The sequence below is a fragment of the Drosophila guanche genome, unplaced genomic scaffold (assembly GCF_900245975.1).
Source record: "Drosophila guanche unplaced genomic scaffold, DGUA_6, whole genome shotgun sequence".
Classification (NCBI taxonomy): Eukaryota; Metazoa; Arthropoda; class Insecta; order Diptera; family Drosophilidae; genus Drosophila; species Drosophila guanche.
The window spans coordinates 5872310-5884491 of NW_022995746.1; the positions used below are offsets into that span (position 1 = coordinate 5872310).

Here is a 12182-nt window from a genome sequence, read left to right on the forward strand (position 1 = left end):
AGCAATCTTTCTTCACTCGAGGGTTAGTTGCGTTTCAGCGCGCTTAAGCAGCGGACGGACAGCTAACGGACAGCGAACGGACATCGTCATGAAACTCCAGCAGCTACCAGGACTCGTGTTAGTGCTGAATCTGCTCTGTAGAGGACTGCTGGCCGCCGTGCACGATGAGCTGCCACAGTGCGGTCTTCATGGCATCTACAGGCAGCGACAGAGTGTGATTGAATCGCCCAACTATCCGGACAACTATCCAGTGAACACTTGCTGGGACTATGTGATACGCTCGCCGTATCGCTGCCCCACCAAGTTTCACATTCAATTTCTTGACTTTAAGCTGGAATTGTCGGAGAAGTGCAGTCGGGATTATTTGGCCATTGGCCTGGAGAACGATGGCGAGGACATGGATGTGCTCTGCGGTCAGGTGTTGGGCATCAAGAAGTATCACACACCCGACGGTGTGCTGCGTTTGCGCTTCCTCAGCGACGATTCCCCCTGGACCACGGGCGGAGGCTTTCGTTTGTTGGTCACGCGTTTGGCTTGCGAGCGGGAGGACCTGGTTGCGAGGGGTCTGGAGGAGGACAGCGAGGACCAAGTGGTTGTGGATGATGTTGACACGGTGCAAGTGAGTGCCAAGTTGCCCTCGAAGAAGCAGCATCTTCATCATCATCATTTGCTGCAGCCACAGCAGCCACAGCAGCCACAACAGCCGCAGCAGGAGCCGTTGAACTTTACTCAGTTGAGTCCTTGGGGATTGAACGTGGGCTGGCCGCCTTTTTATACGCAAGGAGCAGCACCTGGCGGGTTTTATGTGCCACCTGTAGGCGTGTCACCGCCACACCAGCCACCGCCGCCTTGTTTGCCACAGCAGCAGCAGCAGCAGCAGCAGCAATTGTTGCTGCAACAGCAGCAACTTTTACAGCAGCAACAGTACCTGCAGCAGCAGCAGCTTCTACAGCAGAATCCATTGCAGCAGCAGCGACAGTTACAGCAGCAATTTCTGCAACAGAATCCCCTCCAGCAGCAACAATTCTCGCAACAGCAGCAACAATTCCCGCAACAGCAGCAACAATTCCCGCAACAGCAGCAACAATTCCCGCAACAGCAGCAACAATTCTCGCAACAGCAGCAACAATTCCCGCAACATCAGCAACAATTCCCGCAACAGCAGCAACAATTCCCGCAACAGCAGCAACAATTGCCTCTCATCTCTGATCAATATCAAACGAGCGCCTTTCAACCTCCCAAAGTGACCCTCAAGGACTATGACTCCTCGAGCGTGCAGCAGTTTGGCGGTTCGTTGGATCTCTGCTGTTCCAGCAGCTTCAATCAGAATCATTTCTATCTGTCCAGTCCTGGCTTTCCGAGGACTGTGCTGAACGCGCTGCTGCCCAACCAACAGCGGGATTGCGTGTTCCACATTGAGAAGAGTTCCCCGAACGTCTGTCGGCTGAGAATCCAATTCAAATTCTTTGATTTTGGACAGAATGCAGGAGGCATAGGCAGCGGATTGGCTGGAGGCATTGGCGGTGGAGTGGCAGGCGGCGGCTTCGGAGCTGGCAGCTTGGGTGCAGGCTTCGGTGGCGGCTTGTCTGGCCAACAATCCTGCACTGGCGACTTCCTCGAGCTGGACGGTCAACGCTATTGCGGCTGTCGTTCCGGCTATGTCCACAAATCCCACTGGGCCCAGGGCCGCAAGGCTTTGCGCATGCGCATGGGCCAGTCGGGCAGCAGCACCTCCAATGGCTTTCTGCTGGAGATCTATCAGGATCAGGACTCTGATGGCTGTCGCCAGGATCAGGGCGCTGGCTTTGGGCTGGGTTTCCAGCAGCAGCTGCAGCAGCAGCAACCGCAGGCGGGACTGGGCTTGGGTCTAGGGCTGGGCATCTGGCCGCAAGGTGGCTACCTGCAAGGCCCCTCTCCAGTGGGTTATCCAACGCTGCAGCAGCCACTGCATCCGCAGATGTGGCCACTGCAGGGGGGCTACCTGAATGGAGGTGGATATCCACTGCCTTATCGTCAAACGAGACGCGTGTCCTGGGCGCGTGGCTTGGATGAACATCAGCCATCGAGGGTCGTGGAAACGAACTCCACGCGGAAGGAATTTTACTATTTTGATGGCGATGAAGCCTTTGCACGTTCCGCACTGGATGACGAAGCGGAGGATAAACTTTCTGTGACAGCGCAGCCACAGGCACAGGCTCAGACACAGCCTCCATCGCTGATGACAAAGGCCTTCGAGCAGAGCAGCTGCACCTTCGACTACATGGAGGTCCTGAAGCTCTCCGTGGACACGCTCTGGCTGACGAAGCCTTTGTGCTTTTCCCCGCTGCGTAGTTGGTTCCCCAACATCTTTGGTTGAATAATTATTTCATCAAGTGGATGACGCGGCTCCGATACCCGTAATCTGCGATCCTAGCGCTCTCTTTCTATCTCTCTCTCTTTGTATCTTTGTATATCCGCATGGCAATTGTGTTGACGTCATACCAAAATGCATGAAATATATGACAGAAAAAAGTGCCAGTCTCTCTCTCTCTCTCCTCCTCTCTGCTTAGTCATCGGTGTGGGGACACACGCATTGTGGTCATTACCAAGAATGAGGCACGAGCTTCGGTACCGGCCCCCCCACACACAGTACTTGCTGCCGCTGCCGCTGCCATCCACAGCAGCTCGACGGTGCTCGTCATATAGATAACCTCTGTGGCAAGTGTTTGTTGTCCAAGAGCAAACACACACCAGAGCGCCCAGAATCTCTGCTCAATGTCGGGGCCAGCGCCAGTGCCAACATTCTCTGGAAACATTCTCACACTTCCCCAGCCCAAGGTGTCACCTCGTCGCCACAATCACAGTACTTATGTGGGATAAACAAAGAAGGGGATTTGTAATGGAAATGGAAGTGGCACTGGTGCGACAGCTTACAAAATATCTCTTTGAGTCATTTCTCAGTTCTCTGGTAAGTTAGCCTCCAACGAGCCAACCTTGAATAGGTGCAAGGAAATCGAATGGAAATTAATGGAAAACGAAAGGCTCTGAATTGTTGAATAAGAGAGTTCCTGGCTATGAACCTTTGGGCTGAGATATTTCTAGTAAAAGGTCTTTACTCTTCCTTTCTTCTTGAACTCTGTTCGAAACATTCAAATCAATGCTGGAATCCATGGTTCATTGTGTTTCTGTCGGAATTCCTCATGCCTGAAAATAATTCTCGAAATTGTCTTTGTTTTTCCTGTAAATTTATAAATTGTTTGATATCATCTTCAAGTTTTGATTGCCCTTTAAATAATAATAATGGAAAATATTTGTACCCTCTTCTGCTTAGACCCCAAAATAGATTTAAACAATTTTTAGTTTATTCCTTAGGCTCTATTATTTTCAATTATTTGTGGGCGAATTCTACTTCCTAGAATTCCAAAAGTTCTCCACTGAATCTCACACATTTCCATTAATTTGTAACCCAACTAAAAATAAAAAAAAAACACTCACTTTTGTCGTATCTAATTGCACAGGAATATTTGTAGTTTGTGGTTTTATTTTTGAAATGTGTATTTATCGACTTCACATTAGATATAGCAGATAAAACATACACATATTGATACATAGATATTTATATACACACATTGATATATTTAGCAATGATATTTACTCCATTTATTCAGATTATAATACTCATGGCTCACGGAACGATCAAAATGTTTCCTTTTGTTTTTGGTTTGTTTTCTTTTTTAATGATATGGCAACATATTTTTTGTTACGTTTTGGCAATTAACACTTGGAACTTTGTCTAAATAGTTTAGTTAGTTAGTTAGTTTACTTTAGTTAGTATATACAACACATTGAGAGCTATAAAAGTTTGGAATTGTTCTACAATTAGAGTTAAGGGAGAGACAGAGCGAAGCGCTAACTCCGCTCTAAATTGTTCTCTACAAAGTGAAGCTTTAGTTTGTTTAGTTAGTTAGTTAGGCTAATTGTTAGTGCTTGTTGTTCTCCAGTTTGTTTTTATGCGCTCGACTTTGTCAGCAATGTACAATTGATGCTTGGTATACATATGTGAGAGTCTGTTGTGTCGTGTCCTGTGTGTGTCCTGTGTGTATCCCCTGGGATGTGTCGGATGTAACCTCTCTTCTTAGCCCAGAAATCGTATGTTGGTAAAGACCGCCTTGGCCGGACGCTTGCGATTGCAAAAGTTCACCGTCTTGCTGTGGTTTCCCTTGCGGTTCTCATGCAAATTGATGAGCAACTTGAGGATATCCTCCTTGCTGGGCGTGCAGGCATAACGCAGCTCCGGTTCATAGTTGCTGTTGATAGAATTCATGTAAGAACTGATAATGGTAACAGTTATGTAATTAGAAAGAGCTTTTTCACGTCATCACGTTCAAATTTAGTTGGTAGTAAATGGCGGCAGAGGTTTGGTCTCTTTGGGATTTCAGTGTGTCTTTTCTTTGTGTGTTTTCTGGCCTAGAGAAACTCTTAAAGATGGGCATTAGACATGTTAGAAGAGATTTTCATGGCGGAAATGCTGCCCCAAAGGCCCAGCTCTATTGCCAAGGAAAATTACGGAACTTAAGCGTTCAGCTGAGATTTGCATGGCATTTTGTGGCTGGCACTTTGGGTTAGCATTTCCCTGTTTATATCTATAAAAAAAAGTCTTTAAGCTTCTACCGAAAACCGAAAAAAACATTCACTAACTACAAACAAAAAGTTGGTGTGTGGTAACTAGGGGAACAATCTAGCAAGTGTGGGGAAAGTTTTGGGAGTTTTTTTTGGGTGGATTGAAGTGCCTGGAAAATATGGTAACCTACCCGCGATTCTTGTTGTGACGCTTCCACGGATAGCGGCGATAGTAACGCGAGCGCTTCGGCTTGCTCTGACCCAGCACGAGGTCCTGCACGGTGTTCTCCATTTCGGCATAGTCATCCTGGGCTGGAGCGGAAGCAATCATGCCCTCGGGCAGATGCTGCTGCTGCTGCTGCTCATCCTCCTCCTCGACATAAACCAGCGGCAAAGTCTCCAGCGTGGGATCCTGCAGAGTTTGTGTTGGTTATTTTCTTGAGGAAGCCACACCCTGCCCCACCCTTACCTCCAGCATTTTCATGAGCAAAGCGGATTTGTCCACCAGCTCCTGTTCGGCGCGTAAATCCTCCTCCAGCTTCTTGAGCGTCTCAAACTGATTGGCCAACTCCAGTTCATTGTAAACGGTCTCCGCATAGTCGGGCTGGGACTGGGACTGGGACTGAGACGGGGACTGAGACTGAGACGGGGACTGAGACTGAGACTGGGGCAGCATGCCCAGACCAAGTGCCAGCTCCTGCTGCCGTTCGGCATTCAGGGCGTGCAGCAGCTCTGCCGTGAAATGAGCAAACCAAAGTCCTTATTTGTGGTTTTAATGTTTACTCAAGTTGCCGCTAATCCGGCCACAACTTCCTTTTCCAACCATTTCCTACTCTCTTTCTCGCACTTCCGCCGCTTGACATTTGAAAGTTTGAATAGTTTTTTGCTTGTGTTTGTGTTTGTGTTTGTCTGTCTGTCTGCCTGTCTGATGCTCCTTCTTGCGGCTTAAAAAAACATACATATTTTCCCTTTTGCGCGGGCGTCGTTTCAATATGCAAACGGAAATTGACTGGCGGCAATGAGTTTCACTCTATATTCCAGCCCTATTCTCAGCTCGACTTGTTGACGTCAACAGTCAGTCAGTCAGTCAGTCAGGCCGTGCTGCAGTCTGCCTCTTGTCTCATTTTGCTGTCTGCTGTCTGCTGTCTGCCTGTCAGTGTCCAGCCGTAGGCTTTGTGGGTTTATGCCCCTTTAAAGTTAGGTTCTTCCGAAAATAGCTGAGAGTGCAACAACTCTTTGATCAAAGACGGTTTAAATGTGTTGCTAAATTGATTTTGTTTGAATATTTTACAGAGAAATCGCAAAAGCAATTAATGCTTGAAATGGTAGAGAGGATAAAGGTAGAAAAGTTCTGAGAAATCGTACACAGAATTTTGCTATAATTTACCCTCCTCTACCCATTGTTCCTGCTCCAACAAATCAACTGAAAACCCAGTCGAATTATCGATAATTTCATAGCAGCAGTGGGCGTAAAGGGTTAGGGTTGTCAACGCTGTTGAACTGGAACTGTGCCCGGGTTACGGGTGACGTAAATTTCATCAAAAACTCACAAAAAATCATAAAATGACAACAAAATTGTGGGCGTGTTAAGTGCTCTACACACACAGAAGAACACAAGTCAATACACATGTGTTAAAGGCACTTCAAAAATTGTTCATTGACCGAAAAATGTTCAGTGCCCATTGTGTCCATTATAGTCGTGGATGATGGATGGCGCGGGCGGTGGTCACGGCTATGCCAAACCTGTGGCCCCCCCTCTTTTATGTCCTTGTGTTTGGGTCGCCTGAATGTCGGCAAACAAAAAAATTGTGCTTGCAAATGAGATTTGCATGGTTGCCTGGGCGACACACTTTGACCCATTTAATTGTCTATCAATGGTTTTGCCCATCGAAGTGGGATTAGCCACGCCCTGGAAATCCCAGCCCGCACCTGACTAAACCCCTCAACATTGCCTGTTGCTGTAAGAGTTGCTGTAATTCAAGTTTATGACTGACTCACCATCGCCGGGATCGTAAACAGCTCGTTCCTGTGCATCGGCATCCAGCGTTGGGGGGCCCTGACGACGCGCCTGATGGGATGGCATGCCAGCACCGAAGATGGGCGGCAGATGCAGTCTCTGTGGCGAGGATGCACCATCGACGCCGCCTTCGACTGTGGCGGGGGCTGCGGCAGCGGAAGCTTGGCTCTGCGAAGTCAGAAAGCCAAAGACGTGCCGTGTGTTACAGCCCAAGATCAGGGTTGCCAGAACGCAGAGAGAAAGCAGGTCGGGCTTCATGTTGGCGCCGCTGTTTGCAATGTCTGTCTGCTTGTGTGCCTTGGCTGTTGTTCTCGGGATTAGTGCGCGGGTTTTGATGTCGTTCGTTCGTTCGTTCCTTTCTGCAAGGCATAAATGGTGATGTATATACATGAGGGTAATTACCATCACTACCATTACAGCTAGAGATGCCCCCACTCTGACGCTCTTTTTGTGTTTAAGCAAACAATGCACGCATAAACACGCAAACAAGCGAAGAACCCACAAAGCAGCAGCAGCAGCAGAAGATGAAGCAAAAGAACGCGTGCAAGAGAACAAAAACGAAGGGAGGGAGCGAGGGAGAAGCTCAAAAAGCGTCTGTTAGATAACTTCGCAGCTCACTTGGGTGCTTCTCATGCGCCTTCACCACCGCCTTCGCTTTCTGTTTGCACTCACACTCTCTCTCTCTCTCTCGGCCCCTTCTTCTTCGCTTAATCTGTCTTCTCGCGCACGTGCACAGTGGAATTGAATGTGACGAAAAACGTGTGAAATTTGTCGTTGGATAAGTGTTCTGTTGCAGTTGCATTTCCGTGTTGAGAGTGTATTCTAAGTCAACGATCGACATACAGTAATATATCATTATCTTAAAAGGTCACTACGAAAGCTTAAATTACTTTAATTAAGATCGGTCCCCGTACAGAAAATATATTTTATATTCCGTTTCCTCCTAATCCTGCACCACTGTGCGCTAGGTGTCTTTTTGTTGTTTTGGTGCTGCTGCTCTGTCATGTACTGCACCGCGTTTCCATTATGCGGCCACTGTGGTGTGCGTTGTCGTCTCATTTAATTAGGTATGAGGAGAAGGCGCGTGTTGGCAGCGATGCTGAGTAGAGAGTGGGAGACAGAGACCGAAGGTCGGCTTAACCCTTTCGCTGTGGATTTGCAGCCCATTAGCTGAGGCTGAGCCCATGCCCAAGCCGAAGCCCAAGCCCAGTACAATGGCCATAGCCATGACAGGGGCTTCTCCTGGCATTTTGTCTTGTTCTTTCTTGCTTCGTTTAATAACTTTTGCCTGATGAATATTATAAATGGGTTGCATGGAACTTTTGGCACTTGTGGTCTCGTGGCGATGTCTAGCATTGGCTTAATTTGTGAACCGAGCAACAACAGAAGAGTGAGAAAGAGAACTAAGGAAAAAATGTGATGTTTGCTTTATAAATAAAACAGCGTGGGGCTCAAAAGTGTGAAGATTTCATTTAGAGTGAAATTAATTTCTAAAATTGGTTCGGCCACAGCTTTGTGTTATTTCTAGCTATTTTTAACAGAGATTAAAAAATGTTTGTTAATACCATTAAAATTCCCTTAAAGTCGAAAAACGTTTCCCATGTAAATTAGATAAAATTATACGCCTAATTAAACACAAGAAATAAATCAACTCACACACGCCCCAATCAAAAAAGTAAAGAAAAGGAACAAAACAAATTCTGCATTTTCCAGTTGGCAATTTATTAACATTTTGTGTGGTAGGCGGAATTTTTGTGTGTTTGCATTTCTCGGCACGTTTCGATTCAGTTTGATTGAAATCATTCAACTCAAGTGTGAAGCTTATAATTTACTCAAAATACAAGGAAATTTGTATATATTTTTCTTTGTCTGCTTTTGCCATTATATTTTCTATTGTTTTTCAAAGCAAATAATGATATTTTTGCAACAAAATTTGCAATAAACTAGACAGAAATGTAGCTTTAAATGGCATTTGTTTGGTTTATTCTGTGCTGTTTTGTGTTTATGTTTTGCACATAAATGCTTCGGGCAGGGCCTCTTCCCACGCATGACCCTTAATTCCTTCAATTTCTTTGGAAAACAAACTTTTTCAATTACTTCCCTTTTGATTGGCACTTAGAAGTAGGCAACACTTTTCGTGTTGGTTAGTGAAGAGCGGAAGTCGAAGGTAATTGAGAGCAAAAGCAACAAAACTTCAGACAGAAACTGAGTCAAGAAAGAGAGTCCGAAATCGAGTGCTGAGGAAGAACAAACGAACAAACAAAATAGGAATCGTTGTCAAAATGTTTTAATTAACTTGTTGACACAAAGACCACAAAGTGGATAGAGAACAAAAAACCGCAGTAGGCAGGAAGATGTAAGGACTATAAAATACTCAGTAGTTAATGCTACAAGTGGATCCAAATATGTGGCATTAATTTCTGGAAGAGATTTTTTTGCATTACTAAAATTTGCATTGGAAATATGTAGTTGGAACCCCGATCAGGAGAAGTATTTATTCTCGACTTCTTTGTACATCAACTTTAACCTTTTGTAGTTCTTCTATCACCCAACAACATACCCCCGTATCTCCTACGATTACTTTTTAGGGTGTACAAAAAGTGCGTGCGGGCCTGGGACATTGTCCCCTAGGTAAAATGAAATTAATTTAGTGGCCAGAACGGGCCAGAGCCAGGGGTAAAATAAGTGACTGAGTGTATGGCCGGCAACTGTAACAGCATATTTTTGCTGTCACCTGTTTTTGCTCTATATATTTTGTCTCCTTTCGCAATAACCACACGGCTAATTGCCAAATTGAGCTAAACTACAGAAGAAAGTGGGCCCTAACCCTGGGTGTAATATATGGTTTGGCATATACGAAAAACTTGGCATTTGTATTATAGTGCAGAGTAGTGCAAAAACTTGTTTGATTAGCGTTGACTAAACGGTAAGATAAACATGGACACAGAGGAAAAGAGGCTGGAGGCTGGAGGCTGGAGTCGAGACAAGTGCATCTGACATATGGCCGTGTAGCAGAGCCAATTAGACGCCCTGACCAGTTGATGACGATTGTATAACTTCATGTTTATTGGATTGGGACAGCTGGGCGGAGACAGGCTCTAAATTTGGTAAGAACTTTTTGAAAGGTTGCACAAAAATGTTGGAGCCAAAACAGATGTTCAGATGACAATGGTTAAACCTTTATTTTTGGGGTGCAAGTTGTGGGTGGATAGACAACTTTTTTACCTTTGACTTTACCCACATTTAATATGCAATAAATCAGAATAGAAACTCCATTGATGGGGCATCACCTGTTTAAGCCTAGCAACGAGCCCCGTCAACATAATAAGGTATATTATAACATAAATGCAGAAGGCTGCTCGTATTCACTGTCGCGTCGGTCATAGCGATCTGAGAGTGGGGGAATGTCATTGCCTGCGGTCTAGAATTTGATCCCCCAGTCGGTTCAGCAGTCTCCACATAAAAGTACATACAGAAATAGCACGCAGGACACATGCCAGTGGGTGGCTTCGGAACACCTTCGATTCTTCTTGTATTTTTAATATTTTTCTTCTTTACTTTTCATTCAATTCTCAAGGAATTTTCGCACGTTTCATATTTTATGCCTTTTTTACTGTATTTATTTTCCAAAGAGTCTCTTCTGTTGGTTTATTTGCGCTTGACATTTGTGTCTGTCCTTGTTGTGGGATTCCTTGAAGCTGTGTACATTGCTCAAATTTGAAGCAAAAAAATGTTTTCAATTTTGAAGCGTTTTAAAAATAAGTGGAGTAAATATTATTTAATCTTTTTAAGTATTTTCAGCATTTTTGGGATTATTATAACATTTTTGCAAATGCAAATTTGTGTCAGAAACTTTGGAAAAATTTACCAAAAATAATTTTAAGTCTTAAGTGAAATATTTTAATTTGTATAAAGAATCTATCGAATTTTCAGCTGCTATTTTAATGATTTTGCATCCCTCTCAGTCTTTTCTTTTTGGCCACAAAAATGTGCATATATTTTCATATTTTGTAGCACTTGTAATTAAATTATAGCTAACATTAATGTTCTGTTGCTTTGTGCACCAAAATGTCTAATATTTTTTTAGATACTCCTGAAATTCTTACAAGTCACATGATACACCCCACAACAACTAAAACAATGCCAATTCCTTTGACACGCATTTCTCTCTGACATTAAAGTTGATGACGAAAGCGACGGCATTTCTAAGATTTCGCGTTGTGTGTCCTTTAGCATCCGTTTGGCAATAATTCTCCTTAAACACTGACCACAAAAATGAGTTTATTTTGGGAACACATTTCATGGGTTTGTTTGTATCAATTATTCCGTTTGTGGCACTCTATTTTGCACTCACTTTAAATTATCGTTTTAATCCGTTTCACTTGCTTGGGCAATGGGAACTGGGAAACTGGAACCAGGAGGACGACTGGTCTGGTCTGGTCTGGTCTGGTCTGTTGTCAACTGTTGCTCCTACTACTTGTTGAGCACTGCGTGGTTGACTCGCCTAGCCGACTCCTTTTATAAAGGCCACGCATCTGCCGAAGCGCCAACGAACCCGAAGCCGATTCGGCCCGAACGATGACGAGGCCACCGACCGATGCGATGCGTTCCGCTGCGGTTGTGGGATTCCACATCCGATGTTAAGGCGCCAAAAATTGCGTAAAAGCTTGCAAAAATAAAAGCTTTCAGTGCGTGCGGCACTCTCCCCGGTCCGCTTTGCATTTTAGATTCAAAAATGTTTTTCTGTTCTGCTTATCAGTGAAATATTTTCATCACATTTACAAACGTTAAAACTTTTCGGGAGGGCGCAAAAACAAAGCTAAATGTTTGGCAATTATTTACCCAAAGCCAAGGATATGCGCCGCTAAGTAGGCAACAAGTCAGCAGCCAGGCACAAGCGTCACAGGGTCAACACCTAGGCAAAGGTGCGCGCGGAGGGATCAGGAAGGACATGGAGGCCACCCCCTCAGAGAGTGTGGCATTTGTTGACAATACGCGCGGCTTTATGGAATATGCCAGACCGACGCGTCATTTGATTCGTGGAATTTCTTGGCTCGCGTGGGTGTGTCTTTGCACTCTTAGGTGACTTCTTCGCCGAAGGAAGACGCCGCGGAAATCCCTCTAATGCAAATCCTTCTAGAATTTAAAGCGATTTTGGCGCCAATTTGTCATGAACTTTGAGTGGGGCTGCTTTGTCATGAATCAGGGGGGAGGGAGGTTCAATGAGGTTCCAAAATAACCATCTATTAATAGGTTATTAACAGACTGAACGATGATTTTGGGGGGCACAAATAGACCGACGGGTATCATAAATCTTTCATTAGAGTAGGGACAATAAAGCTGGGCTGTATTGCGGAAAGTGTTTGAGGTAAAATAGGGTGCTTCAATTACGGAAAGATAGAGTAAATGGCAGTTCGGACAGGCTAATGGAGAGTGAAGGAAGTAATTGTAGCTATTTTTAGATGGTGAACTAATGGTGGAGTAATAACTTTTACTGATGGTAATAAGCTAGCGATAAATTATGTAAATATGTATATCGATGACTGATGGAACCTCCAAAGACTTC

The 12182-nt window shown here is 44.9% G+C and overlaps 2 protein-coding genes across 4 annotated transcripts; one reads left to right on the forward strand and one right to left on the reverse strand.

Annotated features, from left to right (window-relative positions):
• Positions 1-43: 43 nt before the first annotated feature.
• Positions 44-2511, forward strand: LOC117582331 (RNA polymerase II degradation factor 1). Its single transcript, XM_034269980.1, is given in 3 exon segments — positions 44-373; positions 376-441; positions 443-2511. Coding segments are annotated over 3 exon segments (2265 nt in total). The 5' UTR covers positions 44-88; the 3' UTR covers positions 2357-2511.
• Positions 2512-3643: 1132 nt separating this feature from the next.
• LOC117582332 lies at positions 3644-11110 on the reverse strand. 3 transcript variants are annotated; one of them, XM_034269981.1, is made up of 5 exons: positions 10971-11110; positions 6598-6975; positions 5069-5331; positions 4791-5011; positions 3644-4310 (listed from the first exon to the last, which is right to left on the reverse strand). In XM_034269981.1, exons 2-5 carry the CDS (start codon positions 6872-6874, stop codon positions 4115-4117), a joined length of 957 nt encoding a protein of 318 aa, XP_034125872.1. In that variant the 5' UTR covers positions 6875-6975; positions 10971-11110; the 3' UTR covers positions 3644-4114. The 3 variants fall into 3 exon arrangements, with proteins under 3 accessions (XP_034125872.1, XP_034125873.1, XP_034125875.1); XM_034269982.1 differs by lacking the exon at positions 10971-11110 and adding an exon at positions 7291-7299 and having other exon boundaries at positions 6598-6904; XM_034269984.1 differs by having other exon boundaries at positions 3645-4286.
• Between the last annotated feature and the right edge of the window lie 1072 nt (positions 11111-12182).

Coding starts and splice junctions, on each gene's coding strand:
- LOC117582332 (XM_034269981.1), bottom strand. CDS start 6,874: ATGAAGCCCGACCTGCTTTCTCTCTGCGTTCTGGCAACCCTGATCTTG. Junction 5,012..5,068: donor TGCTCATGAAAATGCTGGAG/GTAAGGGTGGGG, acceptor CAAACTCTGCAG/GATCCCACGCTGGAGACTTT. Junction 4,311..4,790: donor CGTCACAACAAGAATCGCGG/GTAGGTTACCAT, acceptor TACCATTATCAG/TTCTTACATGAATTCTATCA.